The 19,594-nt window shown below is 44.4% G+C and overlaps 1 protein-coding gene across 2 annotated transcripts in view; it reads left to right on the forward strand.

Moving 5' to 3' along the window:
- The window catches only part of NFU1 (NFU1 iron-sulfur cluster scaffold), a 29,701-nt gene extending 17,761 nt beyond the window's left edge, over positions 1-11,940 (forward strand). For both annotated transcript variants that reach the window (XM_029604029.1, XM_029604030.1), the window contains exons 5-8: positions 2,489-2,603; positions 4,613-4,676; positions 10,979-11,153; positions 11,702-11,940. In XM_029604029.1, the coding sequence (XP_029459889.1) occupies positions 2,489-2,603; positions 4,613-4,676; positions 10,979-11,153; positions 11,702-11,752 (405 nt within the window). In that variant the 3' untranslated portion in view covers positions 11,753-11,940. The remainder of the gene's footprint in view (positions 1-2,488; positions 2,604-4,612; positions 4,677-10,978; positions 11,154-11,701) is intronic.
- The last annotated feature ends 7,654 nt before the right edge of the window (positions 11,941-19,594 follow it).

Below are 19,594 nucleotides of genomic sequence, written 5' to 3' on the forward strand. Positions count from 1 at the left end.
GTTTTTGGTATCAGTCTGCTCTGCCAGATAAATTTCGGAGCTGCAGGCTCTCTAGTGTAGGAAGCCCCTTTTATGGGGTTTTTTTTTCAGACAAGAAAGTGAAGATTTGCCTGGTTCCTTCATTCTTCCTTAAGGTGATATTGTCCTTTTCATTTTAACTGGATGGTATGTTTCCTTTCCTTTCAAAGGGAGGTGGAGAAAAGTATGCTCAGCTTCGTCTGCAGTGTTTACAAGACACTAATAGTTTCAGAACTTTGGTGCATCACTTTGTTCTCTTAGGGCCTCATTTTCCAATATCACATTGGTATCGCATGCGATACCAAAAAGGGGTGTACCTTAGTGCAATTCGCGATACACATGCTTATTAGCATATCAGCTATGCAAAAGGCTGTTATCGCAAGTTACGCTATTAGCCCAATTTGGGCTACATTGCCAGTATATCGCAGTTCACGATGTTGAGAGAGAGAGAGAGCCTTACCATAGTGCCTCCTCCCTAGACAGGTATTTGTATCCCTATGGGAGGCCCACCTAGTAACTCGAGGTGAGGGTTAAGTATTAGTGTAGGGGGTTAGGGGCCTCCCCCTGAATACAAAATTAAAAATTTGCATTCGCAAATCGCATTAACTGCTGTTAGCGCGGTTTGCGGTAACTCCTTGGAAAATGACGCCCTTAGTGATTCTAAAAAAGGCAGAAAAGTTTCAAAGGCTCTGATAGCTCATTAGATTAAAAATGTGATAGGGGAGGATTACATCTTCTTGCCTTCCAAGAAATTGAGGGCATACTCTACCAGGGTGCAAGTGTCTTTGTGGGCAAAACTTAGCTTTCCTAGTAAGGAAAACGAAATTATCAGGTAAGTAATTTCTCCACTAGTGTCACCTTTGGAGACTTTCAGAACAGCAACATGATCTTCCTTGCATACTTTTCAAAGCATTATCACCTTGACCTTCAAGCTAGGGAAGGGGCTTCCTTTGGTTTGGAAGTCTTGGCAATGTCCCATCCAGTAGAAGGATAGCTTGGGCACATCCCATGTGTCTGGACTGGTCTGGCTGGATGAAAAGGAGAAATTCTTATCTGATTATTTCCTTTCCTTGAGTCCAGCCAGAACAGTCAGGACCTTCCATGTTCTGCCAAGTGTATTAGTCTCCTGATTGATTTTCAGAATGACTGCACTAGTTGGCACAAGTGATATTTAAGGTAATAAATCTTATCAAGGAACATCTGTTCCATTTTCTGTTTCTGCTTTGTTCTTCCTTGGAAGCCCTCTCTTTTTTGCATAGGGGGTGAGGGAAAAGTTTTTAGTATATTAAAAAAATATTTATCTTGGCATTTTACATAGAACACACCGGCAGGTGAAGGTCAGAATGGGAGCCTATATAGGGTGATGTCAGCAAGCCTGTTAGTCTGTCTCCATTTGCTGGTTGGGAGGCATAAACCTATGCCTCTAGTCTGGTCTGATTGGACTCAAAGAAAGGAAATTATCAGGTAAGAATTAATTTCTCCTTACCAGATAACTGATACCTAAAAGCTTTTGTACCCAAAAGCTGCAACAATTACAATTAATTCAAACTAACAAGTTAGGCTGGTCTTGTGGTTCAGTGGTACTACCATGCAGGGGACCCGGGGTCAATTTATGTCTCAAGCTTCTGCTTGAGCTGGGGGGGGGGGGGGGGGTGGGGAATCACAATCATTGTGCAATGATGACATTTAGTGGCTGGATATAGAGCTCATATTGCAGAGTTACAGAAGGAGTGCTGCTGCATGGCCCTTGGTAGAGTACTATCACTGCAATGACTGGACTAAAGTAAGTTGGGAGGGGATAGAAAATAGGCAAAAAAATTCATTTAGTTGTGAATGAAGGCTTATGACACTAGATCCCAGCCCTGGTTCTGATTGAGCTGAAAGCCCAAAAGAGCAGGAGGAAACTGTCAGGTAAAAAAGAAAAGACTAAAGGTAAGCTTGGGCCACAAATATGTACAATATGTATTAATTATTGAAAAGAAATGGTTTAAATTTAGCATCTCCTAGGTGTTGAAAGACATTGCTTTTCAAGGAACAAACAATATCTCTCTGCCTCCCAAATTCACTCCCCCTATTCCTGGAGGAATACCTATTACCTAGTGACATCAGAAGGCGTCTATATCCATTTTTTAAAATATTTTTTAAGTGGAGGAATGTCCTTTTATATATTAGAGCTGATCATGGTTTCTGAGCAGTCTGCTCTAATATCAGGCCTCCAATTCTGCTTCCTTTCTTTGCTTGATCATAGTCATGACATGCTTGTAGGCCAGACATTACAGCAAATCTGTCTGAAATCTCAATCTACTTTGAAATAAAAGGATTGACTTCATTATTTAATATCATTAAGAGAAGCTAGAAGAGCTTCTGGGTATGGCTAGAGGGTTGAAATATTGTCCCTTTAACATTGGGATAAGCATTTTATAATTCTCCCACTTATTTATGACTTTTTTTCACAAACCTTCATCTGCAGACTAGTGAAGATGTAGACTGGAATTTGCTAAAACCAGATATTTATGCCACTATAATGGATTTCTTCACATCTGGTTTACCCGTAGTTACAGAGGAGGCACCTCGTACAGATACAGGTAAACACAACTGTTAAGATTTCAGTAATATCTGCAGTTTTCAGTTTGCCCTTTCAGCCATCATTTTATTTTGCCTACACATTTCATCCTTGTTCTGATAAGTGGAAGACCTTTTTAATGAACACAATGCTGTGCTTCTATTTGATGCACACATTCAAGAATACTTCACACAGCCTTGATTCCTTCACATTAGGGGATTTGATTTAAGGACTAATCATTATGGTCTTTATTTAAATTTAGATAAATTAGTTCTTTTCATTTGATTTATATTCTGTTTTTTTCGGCATATAATCACATAAGAACATGCCATACTGGGTCAGACCAAGGGTCCATCAAGCCCAGCATCCTGTCTCCAACAGTGGCCAATCCAGCCACTACAACCTGGCAAGTTCCCAAAAACTAAGTCTATCCCATGTTACTGCTGCTAGTAATAGCAGTGGCTATTTTCTAAGTCAACTTAATTAATAGCAGGTAATGGACTTCTCCAAGAACTTATCCAATCCTTTTTTAAACACAGCTACACTAAATGCACTAACCACAACCCCTGGCAACAAATTCAAGAGTTTAATTGTGCGTTGAGTTCACTTTACAATTTAGTTGTGTAAAAACGTGGTGCTACAAGTGAGAGAAGGATGAGTAAACTGAGGAATTGGAACTTGTCCAAGATAACACACAGGGAATTCAGACATGCATTTCAAAAGTTCTCTAACCACTAGTCCACACACCCCTGTGTATGCATTTTTTCCCATTTTGAGCTTAGTTATGACCTCTGAACATGATTTGACAGCTGTTTAACAAAATTTCTTTTGGCCCCAAGTAGCACTGAGTTTTCATGACCCCTTTGACTCTTTGCTATCATTGGGGGTCATTTTTCAAAATGCGGTAAGGCGTTTTCGCATGCGTTAAGGGCTTATCGCATGCAAAAAGCCCCGTTTTCGCATGCGATGGGCCTTTAACGCATGCGAAAACGTGTTTACCGCATGCGATCGCACCATATCGTATGGTGCGATGCAAATTCCAAAAATGGGAGGAGTAGGGGCTGGGTTAGGCTCCCTGCGAAGAGTATCGCACAGCCATAATGCAGATTTTTAGCTACACCTTTTTGAAATGCTTTAGGCGGTGCGATAGTGGCCGTGACTATGCTGAAAGGGTTTATCTCCATTTGTGATGTGTCCCGTAGGGCTTATTTCTTCGGATTTGAAGGCTCCAAAGCCCCGGGGGGAGGGAGGGAGAGAGAGAGAGAGGCCATAATAGCATGTCCCATGCATAGGTATTTGTATCCCTAGGATAGGCCCACCCAGTAACTCGAGGTGGGATTAGGTAAGAGTGTAGCGGGTTAGGGGCCGCTTTCACATTGTACATGAGACGTATGAACAGAACAGTGGTCTCTTGTGAAGATTAGCTGGTCTTCGGAGTGAGGAAACTCACTCCAAGATGAGATTTGGGCAAGGGTCTCTCAACCTAGCTTGATGTTGAGTCCATCAAGCTAGGTTGAGAGACCCTTGCCCAAATCTCATCTTGGAGTGGGTTTCCTCACTCCGAAGGCCAGCTAATCTTCACAAGAGACCACTGTTCTGTTCGTACGTCTCATGTACAATGTGAAAGCGGCCCCTAACCCCCTACACTCTTACCTAATCCCCACCTCGCGTTACTAGGTGGGCCTATCCTAGGGATACAAATACCTATGCATGGGACATGCTATTATGGCCAGTCTCTCTCTCTCTCTCTCTCTCTCTCTCTCTCTCTCACACACATGTCTGGGATCATTGAAAAATGGGTCCCCCAGTGGATGAATGCAAATACTACATTAGCATAAAACACGCCCCTTTTGCTATCGCATGCGGTACTTACCGCATTTTGATAAATCTAGGCCATTGTTAGCTATGCTATGACATTATTTAAGCTATTACGATACAACCATTACCTGTGGTTGCCATGGTAATAGTGTAGTAAGGAAGCTATTTTGAAAGAAGTTTAACAATTTTGCTGTGATCTTCTTCTTACATCAGGTCCATCAGAAGATGAAGATGAAGTTGTAGCAATGATTAAAGAGCTTCTAGATACTAGAATAAGGTAACTAGGCATTTTAATTTATGCATGTATAATGGGAGCTTCTCAAGTGCTACAAACCCATGCATGACCATGGCTCCCAGGCCCAGACTGTACTCTGTCCCTCGTGCCAGGCAAGGTGCTTTCCCATTTCCAAGAATTCTCACTGCTTGTACTTTCTCTCTGGAATAAACTGTTTCCCCCCCCCCCCCCCAAATGTTTTGCTTCCCTCTGTCTTCTGTTCCAAATTAAGCTCATCTATTTTGTCACCTACTCCAACTCCTGATCCCTCTGTATGTTTTCTGGGCCACCATTATAATTATCTTTGTATTGTTACTTTGAGTGTCCTAATTTAAAGCATCTTGGTTAGGGCGCCATATAAAAAAAACAGACTATGTATATATCTCAGGTCATGTCAGTTTTTGCTGCTGCAGTTTGCATTCTTGGAGAAGTTTGTTTGTTTATTTATTTATTTATAACTTTTATATACCGACATTCAAATGAATATCACATCGGTTCACATACAACTGGGGGGCCAAAAAACTAGTAGGGAGAAAGGAAGGATAAAAGTTACAATTAACAGGGAATCAAAAGGAACGGGGCGAGAATGTGGAACGGTCTAAGGGACCAAGTGAGAGCACTAGCAGGTTACAGCAAACTTAAAACTTTGTTGAGATAGCCAACTATAATACATAGTATATTTACAAAAACTGTATGACAGTCAAAAGCACTAGCTGCTGCAGCTAGTCATAGAGATAATGTATTGTGGTTTACCAACGATGGCTGTAGGAAAGTTAGGTGGTGAAGGGTTAAATAGTTGAAGTTAGGGGACCGGGACAGAGACTCAGATGGGATTAAGTGAATGCCTGTTTGAATAACCAGGTTTTTAACTTTTTTTTTTTTAAAGGTGTTTGGACAGTATTCCAGGCGTAGGTCAGGCGGCATCGAGTTCCATAACGTAGGACCTGCGATGGAGAGAGCACGTTCTCGGGTAGAAGTGAGATGGGTAGATTTGTGTGAGGGGGCAGTTAGAGTTCCTAGGTAGGCGGATCTGGTAGGCCTGTTGGGGATATGAAACTGGAGAGAGTCATTAAGCCAGTGAATCTCATTATTGTGTAAGGTTTTGTGGATGATAGTTAGGGTTTTATGAAGGATTCTAGCTGGGATAGGAAGCCAGTGGAGGTCTCTGAGGATTGGAGTGATATGGTTAGATCTACGGGAGTTGGTAAGAATTCTAGCTGCTGCATTTTGCAGCATCTGCAGAGGTCTGGTGGTGGTCGCAGGCAATCCTAGAAGTAGGGTATTGCAGTGGTCTATTTTTGAAAATAGTGTAGTTTGGCGGACAGTTCGGAAGTCGTTATGGTGTAAAAGGGGTCTTAATTTTTTCAGGATGTGTAATTTGTAAAAGCAGTCTCTTGTAATGTTGGTTATGTGTTTTTGGAGATTGAGGTGGTCATCCAAGGTGACCCCAAGGTTTCGGGCATGTTGTGAGAAGGGGTGAGTCGAGAGCAGAGAAGTGGGGGGGGTGGCGGTCAGGAGAAATGTAGAGTAGTTCAGTTTTCGATGAATTAAGGGCGAGGTTAAGGTTGGTGAGAAGAATATTGATTGAGGATAGGCATTTATCCCATAATTTAAGGGCATTTGTCACAGAGTCGGTGATAGGAAGAAGTATCTGGACATCGTCCGCATATACATAGTGAGTAAGTCCAAGATCTGCAAGTAATTGGCATAAGGGTAGTACGTAAATATTGAAGAGGGTAGGGGAGAGGGAAGAGCCTTGAGGAACACCATGTGATAACTTGACTGAGTTAGATTCATGATTGCCTATTTTGACTTTGTAGAATCGGTTGTCTAAGAAGGAGGACAACCAGTTCAGGGCTGAGCCCGCGATACCAATGTCTGAGAGGCGATTGATAAGGAGATTATGGTTGACGGTATCAAAGGCCGCAGAGATGTCTAGCATGGCCAGGATGTAAGATTGGCCTTTATCTAACCCTTTGAGAATTGTATTGGTAAGAGATATTAGCAGGGTTTCAGTATTGAAGAATTTTCGAAAGCCGAATTGAGAGGGGAAAAGCAAGTTGTGACTATCGAGATGTTTTATGAGTTGTGTGTTAACTATCCTTTCCATGAGTTTTGCTATGAATGAGAGGTTGGATATCGGTCGGTAGTTGGCTGGGACTGCAGGGTCCAGGTTAGGTTTCTTTAGAATGGGTTTGAGGGTGGCTTGTTTCAGTTCATCTGGGACCTTACCTAGGGTGAGCGATCGGTTAATAATTTCGGAGATAGGTTTGGCTATGGCGTCTGGAATAGCAAGGAGTGATTTTGTAGGGATTGGAATCTTCGGGGTGGGGGGAGGGTTTCATTTTCTTTAGGAGGCTAATTATCTCTTCGGCAGAGGTGAGTTCGAATGAGATGAGAGTGTTACAGGATGATTTTTGGTTGGTAAGAGGGAGGGGGGGTTGTGGGGAATTTGGAGATGATATTGTGATTTTGGAGTGGAAATAGCTAATTCCATACACTTGTTTTTGGCGTCTGTGTCTGAGAAAGGGGGAGGTGTTGAATTTGTGAGGGAGGATACATACTTAAACAGGGCTTTGGCATCATATTGGTAGTTGTGGATTTTCTGAGCATAGTAGTCTCTTTTTGTTTTCAGAATGAAGGTTCTGTAGGTGTGGAGGGTGTGTTTGTAGGAAGCCTGGAGAGCCGGGGAGGGGTTCTTACGCCATTTCTTTTCCTTGGCCCGTAATTGGAGTTTAAGGGCTTTAAGTTCCGGGGTGAACCAAGGCTTTTTTGGGTTTGAAGGAGTTTGGGTTTGAAGGAGTTCTAAAACCATTTTCATCAGTGCATTATGTATGCCATACAGTGAGGGTCACACGTGCCAAATTGGTACGTTGTATGCAGCTCTTTATGTTCTATAATTGTCACATCTAGCTACAGATTCAACAGCAAACCCAAGTAGTAAATGATGGCACACCTTATTTGGGTGGAAATAATTTTTTATACATTTTCCAAACTTATTATACAACAGAGAAAAGAAATACATTTATTATTTTTGTTTTTAAATAGATAATCCCTGAGAAGCATCAATTCCTACTACGCAAGTTAAAAAATCATTTTTATTTCATCTAGTATGCAGTGAAATTGACTTAGGAAGCTAAAGCTGTAGGGGATTTTTGGGAGTCTTTTTTTTTTTTTAATTTATATTTTATTAAATTTTTCAACAGTTTTTACACTTCATGAAAAAAAGAAATTAGTAACTTAATGTGACAACATAATTAGATATCATTCTCATAATATCCACTTGTTATTAAATTAAAAATAATCATTCAATTCACATTTCACTAAACCCCATAACTGGAGAAGACGAATAACTTCATAATATATTTATCATATAATTATAACAATAATACCAGGAGTGAGGAGTAATACTATTCTAATTGGCTCATGTCTCTGATGCAGAAACTTGACTTTTATCTGATATAAAAGTTTCCAAGTGAGTTGGATCTAAAAATCCATAGCTCTTTCCTTTATAATTCAATAAACACAAAGAAGGAAATTTCAAAAAGAATGTAGCACCTATTGCTAAAACTCTGGGCTTTAAAGTAAAAAATGTCCTCCTCCTTGCCTGAGTGGCACGAGCCACATCAGGAAAGATTTGGACACAATGTCCACAAAATAATATATCTTGTACTGCAAAAAAATTTTTAAACAATTTTTCTTTTTCCTGTTCTGCTACGAATGAGACTATCAAGGTAGCTCTGCTATTAATCAGGTCTACCGACTCTTCAAGAAAGGTCGATAGGCCTGGTGAGGAAGATTCTTCCCTTTCAACTTGTCCTCTAGAATTCCTAGAAGGTTTTTTCTGCAAGTAATAAATTTTAGAAAGTTTAGGGATTTCCTCCTCCTCATATAGCAGGTTTTCCTTGAGAAATTTCTTAAACAACTCCCAAGGTGAGAGGAGTCGCGTTAAGGGAAAATTTATAATCCTTTTGCTTTGAATAAATTTTCCATATACTCCAAATCTTTATGGATAATCAAACTATCTCTAATAAAAGCATCTCCAGAATTTTGTATTAATTGTAGCTTATTAGTAACCACCAACATATCTTTCTCACATTTCTCTATTTTCTTTCCCTGAGATTCAATAGACATTCTCAGTCCAAGTAGCTTCAGCCTTATTCCTCAGGCTGATATCTTCTTGGACTAATCCTACCGGGTTTCCAGCTGAATTCGTTGATGTTATTCCAGCTGGCTGTAGGGGTGACTGTGGGCCTTCGCCAGGACTTAAGGAAGCAAAGGATACTGCTCCCAAACTGTCCTCTCTTGGCGGTTCTGCCATCCTCACCACGTGATAGTCCATTGGTCCTGTGCTGGGGTGATGGCTTGGAGAAGAGGTTAAGATCCGAGCCTTCCTCTTTCTCCCCATTAAGGGGGGGAAGTGTCCACCTTGGAAAACAGAAATATAACACCAAAGTTTTACCGGCCTACGCCCTTCTCTGGCCTAAGCCGGCCCAAGCCGCGCACCCCTTCGGCACGCACTGCTTAGGCGTGGTGCCGGCGGCAGCGGGGCACCGCACCTCTTCTGATTTTAAACTGAGGGCTGGGGAACGTCGGACTGACGTCACAAGTCGGCGACCATCTCGCCGCAGCTGTTCCACCCACCGGCACAATGTCCTGAGAAGGAGCGGACCTTCTCCTCACAACTCCTTCGCGTCTCCTCTCAGTTTGTGCCGCACCTCTTCCGATTTTAAACTGAGGGCTGGGGGACGTCGGACTGACGTCACAAGTCGGCGACCACCTCGCCGCAGCTGTTCCACCCACCGGCATAATGTCCCTGAGAAGGAGCGGACCTGCTCCTCACAACTCCTTCGTGTCTCCTCTCAGTTTGTGCCGCACCTCTTCCGATTTTAAACTGAGGGCTGGGGGACGTCGGACTGATGTCACAAGTCGGCGACCACCTCGCCGCAGCTGTTCCACCCACCGGCACAATGTCCCTGAGAAGGAGCGGACCTTCTCCTCACAACTCCTTCGCGTCTCCTCTCCGGGAGTCTTTTATACAGTTAATAACGACTGAAGATATCATGTGAGGGAAGCACTGTTTAATATGGATGTGAATCGTGTGCCCGATCGTTTTAACGATCGGGTTCGGGGGGGGGGGGAATCTGATCGTTACGAGATGTGAATTGGAATCGGTTCCGATTCCAATTCACATCACTAATTTTTTTTAGTGAGGCCCGCGCCGATAAAAAAACCCCACCCCGATCCTTTAAAATTACCCCCTTAGCCTCCCCCACTCTCCCGACCCCCCCCCAAAAAAAAACCTTTTTACACATACCTGGTGGTCCAGGGGGGCCGCGGGCAGCAATCTCTCGTTCCCACGCTATCAGCTGCACTAAAAAAAATGGCGCCAATGGACCTTTGCCCTTACCATGTGACAGGGCAAAGGTAGTGCCGGCGCCATTTTGAATATTGGCAATACGGCCCGCGTGCAGGAGATCACTCCCGGACCCCTGCTGGACCCCCAGGGATTTTTGGCCAGCTTGGGGGGGGCCTCCTGACCCCCACAAGACTTGCCAAAAGTCCAGCGGGGGTCCGGGAGCAACCTCCTGCACTCCGGCCGTATTGCCAGTACTCAAAATGGCGCCGGCGCTACCTTTGCCCTCACAATGTCACAGGGGCCGACCATCGGCCCCTATAACATAGTGTGGGAACGGGAGATCGCTGCCCGCGGCCCCCCTGGACCACCAGGTATGTGTAAAAAGTTTTGAGGGGGGGTGTCGGGAGAGTGGGGGAGGCTAAGGGGGTCATTTTAAAGGGTCGGGTGGGGTTTTTTTTTTTATCGGGCCATCGGCGCCATTTATATTAGTGGCAGCCAAAAAGGCGCCGATGGCCCGAGAGCGGGAGATCGCGCCGGGACCCCTCCACTGGACCACCAGGTATTTTAAAACATTTGGGGAGGGTTCGGGAGGGTGGGGGATTTGTTTTAAAGGGTTGGGGTGGGTTTTAGGGTTGTTTTGGTTTGCCAGTTTTCCCGCCCTCCCCCACCCCCGATTTTTCACGATAAATCGGGGGAATTTCTATTGTATCGCGACTCTAACGATTTTTGACGATTTAAAAAATATCTGACGATTTTTTTAAATCGTCAAAAAACGATTCACATCCCTACTGTTTAAAGCAGTACTTTAGTTTAGCCAGCGAGTAAATGTATTTCCTTGATTCTTGTAGTATCCCATTGAGTAGAATGGAATGCCTTACTCTGTATTCTACAGTTAGTTGTTAAATAATGTCATATATACTTTAATAGACATATTCTGTGTTCTCAGGCCAACAGTTCAGGAAGATGGAGGTGACGTGATATATAAGGGTTTTGAAGATGGGATTGTTCAGTTAAAACTTCAGGGCTCTTGTACCAACTGCCCGAGCTCTATTATTACTCTGAAAAATGGTATACAGAACATGCTTCAGTTTTACATCCCGGAAGTTGAAGGCGTGGAACAGGTATGTAAACATTTGCTAACCTGTTCACTTTTATAAATGTGTTCCTAATGCTCTGCTTAACTCTTTCCCTCTTTTTTTTTTTTTTTTTTTTTTTCAATTATCTGATTACGTTGGTGTTGTGAAAGGTACCAAGTTAACAGTATAGGAAATGCACAGTACAAGCAACTCTGTAATCTGTTTCAATCCTCATCTACCTGGCCCACACAGAGATGCGAAAATGGTTTAGTTTATATGTCTGTTTAATCTTTAGCCTCCATTTTTGGCAGATCCAATGTAAGTCAACAATAACTTCAGCAGAAGGGGTCTGTTTTGCATGTCTATGACAACAGGATGTTCTTGGGCTTGGATTGGTCCTTAAGGTCTTTATATTGTACCCAGATAGATGTGCTGTATTGTATCAGTAATGATCCCAGTGTAGGTCTTCTGGTAAAAAGTAGCCCTGAAGGGGAAACTTGATGGAGAATAAAGAGCAACAGCCAGAAGAAAATTACAATTATACAACTAAATTTGCTTTTGTAACTCGATCATCTTTGTGTTTTTTCTTCCAGGTTGTTGATGACAGTGATGTGGGGAAAGAAGCAAAGGGCTCAGACAAGTAGTGATTCTCAAGTAGTTCCCACTCTGCTTGCTCCTGATAACTAATACAGCCAAACTAATATGTACAGAATTCTTAAGCACTTTACTGAAGAAGAATAAATGCTGCCTTATTATTTTCATTAGAAAGTAATGAGAACCTTTAATGCTGGTAATTGAAAAGATTAGTATTTTTTTTATCTTTAGGTTAATTCTGTAACAAAATGTTATTTTGTTTCCAGTTGCTTGGATCAAGATCTCCCAGTTTTGTTGATCTCACCCCATCATGCATAGCATGACTTCTTTTCCATTTAATTTGTGACAGGAAGCCATGTTGCACAACTGTACTGACGTAGTACTTCCTGAGCCTGGGCTATGAGGGGCTGTAATGTTGCTTTTTGTCCAGGCTGGTGGCAATTCTTCAAGAAAAGCACTTGGCTCAGCTCTTGTAGTTTCTCTATCTTCAATAACACTTTCAGTTGAGAAGCAAGAGTCTGTGCCCACTTCTGCCTTCATAACTTTACCAGCTCAAGAAAGCAAAGTGTTGAAGTCTGCCATTTATATGTCCTTAGCTTTATCATTGTCCTAAAGTGATGGAGAACTAGGAATCTGATTCCTACTGAGTCTTTAGCTTTCTCAGTACTTTGATTCAACCACATTAGAGAGGTCTGAACGGATAACAAATCTAGCTCTCCCATTTCACAAACTATTATTGTTTCTAGCTCTTACATCAACAAATATATAAGCAAATTCCGAGAAGAAGCTGAGGAAAAAATGTTTTATTGAAAATTATCTCATCAATATGATAGTATGCTGGACTGTAGGGATGTGAATCGTGTCCTCGATCGTCTTAACGATCGATTTCGGCTGGGAGGGGGAGGGAATCGTATTGTTGCCGTTTGGGGGGGTAAAATATCGTGAAAAATCGTGAAAAAATCGAAAAATCGCAAAACCGGCACATTAAAACCCCCTAAAACCCACCCCCGACCCTTTAAATTAAATCCCCCACCCTCCCGAACCCCCCCCAAATGACTTAAATAACCTGCGGGTCCAGCGGCGGTCCGGAACGGCAGCGGTCCGGAACGGGCTCCTGCTCCTGAATCTTGTTGTCTTCAGCCGGCGCCATTTTCCAAAATGGCGCCGAAAAATGGCGGCGGCCATAGACGAACACGATTGGACGGCAGGAGGTCCTTCCGGACCCCCGCTGGACTTTTGGCAAGTCTCGTGGGGTCAGGAGGCCCCCACAAGCTGGCCAAAAGTTCCTGGAGGTCCAGCGGGGGTCAGGGAGCGATTTCCCGCCGCGAATCGTTTCTGTACGGAAAATGGCGCCATTTTTCCAAAATGGCGCCGAAAAATGGCGGCGGCCATAGACGAACACGATTCGCGGCGGGAAATCGCTCCCTGACCCCCGCTGGACCTCCAGGAACTTTTGGCCAGCTTGTGGGGGGCCTCCTGACCCCCACGAGACTTGCCAAAAGTCCAGCGGGGGTCCGGAAGGACCTCCTGCCGTCCAATCGTGTTCGTCTATGGCCGCCGCCATTTTTCGGCGCCATTTTGGAAAATGGCGCCGGCTGAAGACAACAAGATTCAGGAGCAGGAGCCCGTTCCGGACCGCTGCCGTTCCGGACCGCCGCTGGACCCGCAGGTTATTTAAGTCATTTGGGGGGGGGTTCGGGAGGGTGGGGGATTTAATTTAAAGGGTCGGGGGTGGGTTTTAGGGGGTTTTAGTGTGCCGGCTCACGATTCTAACGATTTATAACGATAAATCGTTAGAATCTCTATTGTATTGTGTTCCATAACGGTTTAAGACGATATTAAAATTATCGGACGATAATTTTAATCGTCCTAAAACGATTCACATCCCTACTGGACTGTACAGAATATTTAAGCATTTGTAACTTGTAAAAGTGTGGAGTGCCCCAAACCAGTTTCCGATTAATGAGATTTGGGAAGAAGCAGCATGCTCCCTGTAGTGAGGAAACTGGCAGCATTGATGGGCACAGTAATCAAGTTTTGCACATCACTAATGATATTGTGCTAATCTGGAATCATAAAGTGTGTATTTCCTTTCTTTGTTGGTTTTCGATTGCTAAAGCAGCAGTTTGCAAATTTAGAGCCAGTTTTAAAACTTTGGGTATTAGTTGAGCAGAAATAAAGTATCAGGAGCCCAAAACTCTGTCTACTTGCCCGCTCTTGAAATAGTCTGTAATTTGCCTGAGGCTTACATTTCCTGTCATGTTGGCAAGAGTAAAAGATCCATAGAAGATACTTTTTGCAGACCTTTGTGCTTGTATGGTATCTTGGGGTCTTTGCCTAAAAATACTAAAAGGGTAAAAGTTCTATGGTACTTTTTGTATAAGGAGTTCTTTCTGTGGAATTTTTACCTTCTATGATTTTCAGGAAATTAAATCCTTGAGCAGAAAATATGCGATTTTTCAAAATTGTATGAGCACACAGACTTGCAGTCTTTCTCTTCATTAAAAATATGGTTATTAGACATTTTGGTCATGCCTCTAAGATTCAGACGAAAAATGGCAATGAAAGTTCCAGCTAAAGAAAAGATACATATTGCAGTGGAAGTTGGGACTTGCTTAGCTATTCAGGCTTGTAAAGCAGAAATAAAATAAGTCCTTCTTTGTTTTCGGGTAGATCAAGCCCAACAAGTGGGTTACGTACCTCTGCCAGCAGATGGAGATAAGAGCAAAAGCTGACAACACGGCTATATAATCCCACTCCAACATAAGCCTGCCAGTATTCTCTGTCTCCAGCAGTCTGTGGACATGCATTTCTCACAGAACAAGCAGGATGGTAGTCCTCACATATGGGTGACATCATCAGGATGGAGCCCAATCACAGAACACTTTTGTCAAAGTTTCTAGAACTTTGACAGGCACCTACTGGGCATGCCCAGCACAGCACCAACCCTGCATCCATCAGGGGTCCCCCTTCAGTCTTCTAGTAGCCACGCGGCTTAAGGAGCTCTCTTCAGATTCCTGACAGGAATTTTCCTCACGGAACTTCTCTCAAAATTTTCGAAAATGTTTTACCCCATAGGGGTCCCCCTATCGATATCTATACTTCGCCGTCGAAAGGAAAGCCTTTACCCTAGTTGCGGTCGATTCCCGTCGATTTAAATTCCTTCGGGGCCTACCGGCCATCGACCGCACCACGACTACAATTTTTGTCGAAGTTATGGCATCCGGTTTTCGTCTGTGCCCAGACTGTTCTCGGACAGTGTTCCTGACTGACCCACATAGGGTCTGTGTTTTATTTTGGGGTCCAACCATGATGTCCAAACTTGCGTCAAATGTGCCCAAATGACACCGAAGGGCCGCAAGGCTCATTTAGAGAAATGGAGTTTCTCTTTCAGTCAAAAAACCCAACTCAATCGATAGCTTCGACCTCGTCTGAGCCTGTTCCATCGACCTCTCGTCAACACCAGGACACCGCTGCTGCCTGACCAGCGTCGACGATTCCAAGGGTGTCGATCGCCTCCTTGTCTCCTCAAGAAAAGGACCAAGGAGACCATTGTGAAAAATGTCGACACCATCATCGTAAGGCTCAGTCCGCCGATGCAGGCAAGCCCTCGTCATGGACGTCGACGGAGCCACCAACAAGCCCCGTCCAGAAAAGGCCCCATCCTCTTCTGTGACCGGGTCACAGGGGCGTTCCCACTTTCAGTGGTGCAGGAATCTGCGATTCCACCTTCACCGGTGGACCTTCCGGTTACGCCAGTGCTGCCTCCTATTCCTGAGCCGGGATTACTTGCCCCAGGTCTCCGAGAGGAATTGGATCGGATGATACAAGAGGCCATTGGAAAAACACTTCAGGACTTCCAACCTCCATCGACGTCGGTGCCGGTTCCCGAGCCAGTCACCGATCCGATTTCCGTAGCGCTTGCACCGCTACTGGGTAGACTGGATGCGTTGATCGGAGCCCTTCCACCGTTGGAACCGAGAGCACCGGTGAATCCAGTACCTTCTACTCCGATTTCATTATCATCGGATGAAGAGGAAACAGATACCCATTCCACTGTCTGGGATCTTACCACCGACTCGTCCATCGATGTCACTGGTTCCATCGGTGCCTCCATCGATGCCGTCTGTTCCACTTTCAATGCCATCGATGTCTAGGCCTGGTCCTTCGGGATTAACACCATTCCTCCCTTTTGGAGATCCTATGGGAGCTGGTGACCAGCCCTATGATCCTTGGACTGATGATACTTCTCAGGATAACGATGATCTGCCTTCAGAGCCCTCTCCTCCAGATGAAAGACTGCGTTGTCCACCAGAAGATCTGTCTTTCATTAATTTCATCAAGGAAATGTCTGAAACCATTCCCTTTCAACTTCAGACAGGATTCTAAGCACAAGATGCTTGAAATACTCCAGTTTCTTGATGCTCCTAAGGAGATAATGTTTATACTTATTCATGAAATCCTGATTGACCTCAAGAGAAACTGGGAACACCCAGGTAAGACAGATGCAACTTAGTTCGTACAGTCAGCTCCAGGATTTCAGAAGTCTCAGCTGGATCATCACTCTGTGGTTGTTGAATCAGCCCAGAAAAAGGAACGACATTCAAAATCTCATTCCTCCATACCTCCAGGGAAGGAACAAAAATCCCTGGATGCTTTTGGTAGACGTGTCTTCCATGGCTCAATGCTCATATCTCGCATTGCCTCTTACCAGTTATACATGACACAGTATAACAGAGACCTTTTTAAGAAGATCCAGGATTTTTCTGAAACGTTACCAGAGCAACTCCAAAGTCAGCTTTATGCTCTGGCTCAAAAAGGTCTGGATGCTGGAAAACACGAGGTACGCACTGCATATGACATTTTTGACACTGCCTCTAGAGTGTCTGCAGCGGGTATTAGTGCATGGAGATGGGCCTGGCTCAAATCCTCAGACTTAAGACCAGAAGTATAAGACAGGTTAGCTGATCTACCTTGTGTAGGCGATAATCTCTTCGGTGAAAAAATCAGAGAGACTGGCGCAGCTGAAGGACCATCATGAAACTCTCTGCCAGCTTTTTTTCTGTGCCGTCTGAGTTTCCATCCACCCAAAGAGAACTTTCAGGTGTGACTCTAAGAGGCCGGCCTACAAGCCAAGAAAATTCTATCCTCCGGCTTCTAGAGGTCGTCCTTCCAGATCTTACCAAAAAGGTCAGTGTAGACCATCTTGGCCTCAAAAGTCTCAGCCAGCCTCTCAGCCTGGACCAGCATCAGGGTTTTGACTCCTTCCTAGAGAGTGTAAGCCAAATTCCTCTTCCATCCATACCGGTCGGCTCTGCCACTTCAACAACATTTGGCGTACAGTCACCACAGACCAGTGGGTGCTTGCGGTAGTCACTCAGGTTACCATCTAAATTTCCTGACTGTTCCACCGGACGACCCACCTTGGCTGACTTGGGGGACTTCCGACCACGCTCTCTTGCTCGAATAGGAGGTCTCAAACCTACATAGAAACATAGAAATGACGGCAGAAGAAGACCAAATGGCCCATCTAGTCTGCCCAGCAAGCTACGCACTTTATCCATTTTTTCCCCTTTTTTTTCTCTCCCACCTGTTACTATTGGCTTCCAGTACCCTCCAGCCCTAATTCCCCTCCACCTCACCACCAATTTAGAGAGCAGCACCGTATCTGCATCCAAGTGAACGTCCAGCTCAATTAGGGGTAGCAACTGCTGTAACAAGTAGGCCACACCCTTACCCCATACTCTTACCCACCCCTGTTTTTATTTTTTTTGTTTGTTTTTTTTTGGGTTTTTTTGGAGATAGCAGCCCTCCATCCTTCCGCTCCGTGAAGGTGGAACACCAACTACTGGCCACTGGCATCCCGCTCCGTGAATGCCTCTGTGGCTACTGCCGCTCCATGCAGTGTTTGAATGCCTCTGTGGCAACTGCCGCTCCATGCAGTGTTTGAATGCCTCTGTGGCTACTGCCGCTCCGTGCAGTGTTTGAATGCCTCTGTGGCTACTGCCGCTCCGTGCAGTGTTTTGCTGCCTCCTCTTTATTCACGCCCTCTAGACTTGATGGATCCACAGTGTTTATCCCACGCCCCTTTGAAGTCGTTCACAGTTTTAGACTTTACCCCTCCTCCGAAAGGGCATTCCAGGCATCCACCAAAAGTCCTCAAAATCTGAGCGATAGAATCAGTGCCCCCCCCCCAACAGGGGCAAGGGTTCTACTCCCGGTATTTTCTGATACCAAAAACGTCAGGTGGTGTACGTCCGATACTGGACCTTCCCGCCCTAAACAAATTTTTACAGAAAGAAAAATTCAAAATGGTAAACTTGGGCTCTCTACTTCCTCTTCTACAAAGAGGAGATTGGCTATGCTCTCTAGATCTCCAAGACGCTTACACACACATCTCCATAACTCCTTCTCTTCGCAAATTCCTGCGATTCCTGGTCGGTCCTCATCACTTCCAGTAGCGTGTACTATCATTCAGCCTAGCGTCCATTGCTCGAGTATTCACCAAGTGCCTGGTGGTGGTCATAGCCTTTCTCAGGAATCCAGGAATGCATGTCTACCCTTATCTCGATGATTGGTTGATAAGGGCTCCGACTCAGCAGGATGCATTAACCTCCCTGCATCTCACAATCAACACTCTGATCTCCTTAGGGTTTCTAATCAAGAGATCTAGGTGTCATAGTGGATAACACATTGAAATCGTCGGTTCAGTGTGCTGCGGCAGTCAAAAAAGCAAACAGAATGTTGGGAATTATTAGAAAAGGAATGATGAATAAAACGGAAAATGTCATAATGCCTCTGTATCGCTCCATGGTGAGACCGCACCTTGAATACTGTGTACAATTCTGGTCGCCGCATCTCAAAAAAGATATAATTGCGATGGAGAAGGTACAGAGAAGGGCTACCAAAATGATAAGGGGAATGGAACAACTCCCCTATGAGGAAAGACTAAAGAGGTTAGGACTTTTCAGCTTGGAGAAGAGACGACTGAGGGGGGATATGATAGAGGTGTTTAAAATCATGAGAGGTCTAGAACGGGTAGATGTGAATCGGTTATTTACTCTTTCGGATAGTAGAAAGACTAGGGGACACTCCATGAAGTTAGCATGGGGCACATTTAAAACTAATCGGAGAAAGTTCTTTTTTACTCAACGCACAATTAAACTCTGGAATTTGTTGCCAGAGAATGTGGTTCGTGCAGTTAGTATAGCTGTGTTTAAAAAAGGATTGGATAAGTTCTTGGAGGAGAAGTCCATTACCTGCTATTAAGTTCACTTAGAGAATAGCCACTGCCATTAGCAATGGTTACATGGAATAGACTTAGTTTTTGGGTACTTGCCAGGTTCTTATGGCCTGGATTGGCCACTGTTGGAAACAGGATGCTGGGCTTGATGGACCCTTGGTCTGACCCAGTATGGCATTTTCTTATGTTCTTATGTTCTTATCCCAAATCCAAGATAGTTCCATCCCAAACCCTATCCTTTATAGGGGCCAACCTAAACACACTACAGGCGAAAGCCTTCCTCCCCCAGGATCGCGCTTTAACCATAACATCTCTGGCGCATCACATGCAAACTCGAGCATCTTCAGCTGCTCGTCATTTCCTCACACTGCTAGGTCACATGGCATCCTCAGTGCATGTCACTCCAATGGCTCACCTTGCCATGCAGTGGACCCTAAAATCCCAGTGGATTCAAGCTTGTCAGCCAATGTCCAGCATTGTCCAGGTTACCAAACTGCTCCGTCTGTCCCTAGCTTATTGGATGCACCACTCCAATCTCATTCAAGGCCTTCCATTTCATTCTCCAGAACTTCAAATTGTCTTAACAGATGCATCCAACCTAGGGTGGGGTGCACATGTGGATGACCTGCAGACTCAAGGAACCTGGTCT

This window comes from Rhinatrema bivittatum, chromosome 5 (genome assembly GCF_901001135.1).
Source record: "Rhinatrema bivittatum chromosome 5, aRhiBiv1.1, whole genome shotgun sequence".
In the NCBI taxonomy this organism is placed as follows: domain Eukaryota; kingdom Metazoa; phylum Chordata; class Amphibia; order Gymnophiona; family Rhinatrematidae; genus Rhinatrema; species Rhinatrema bivittatum.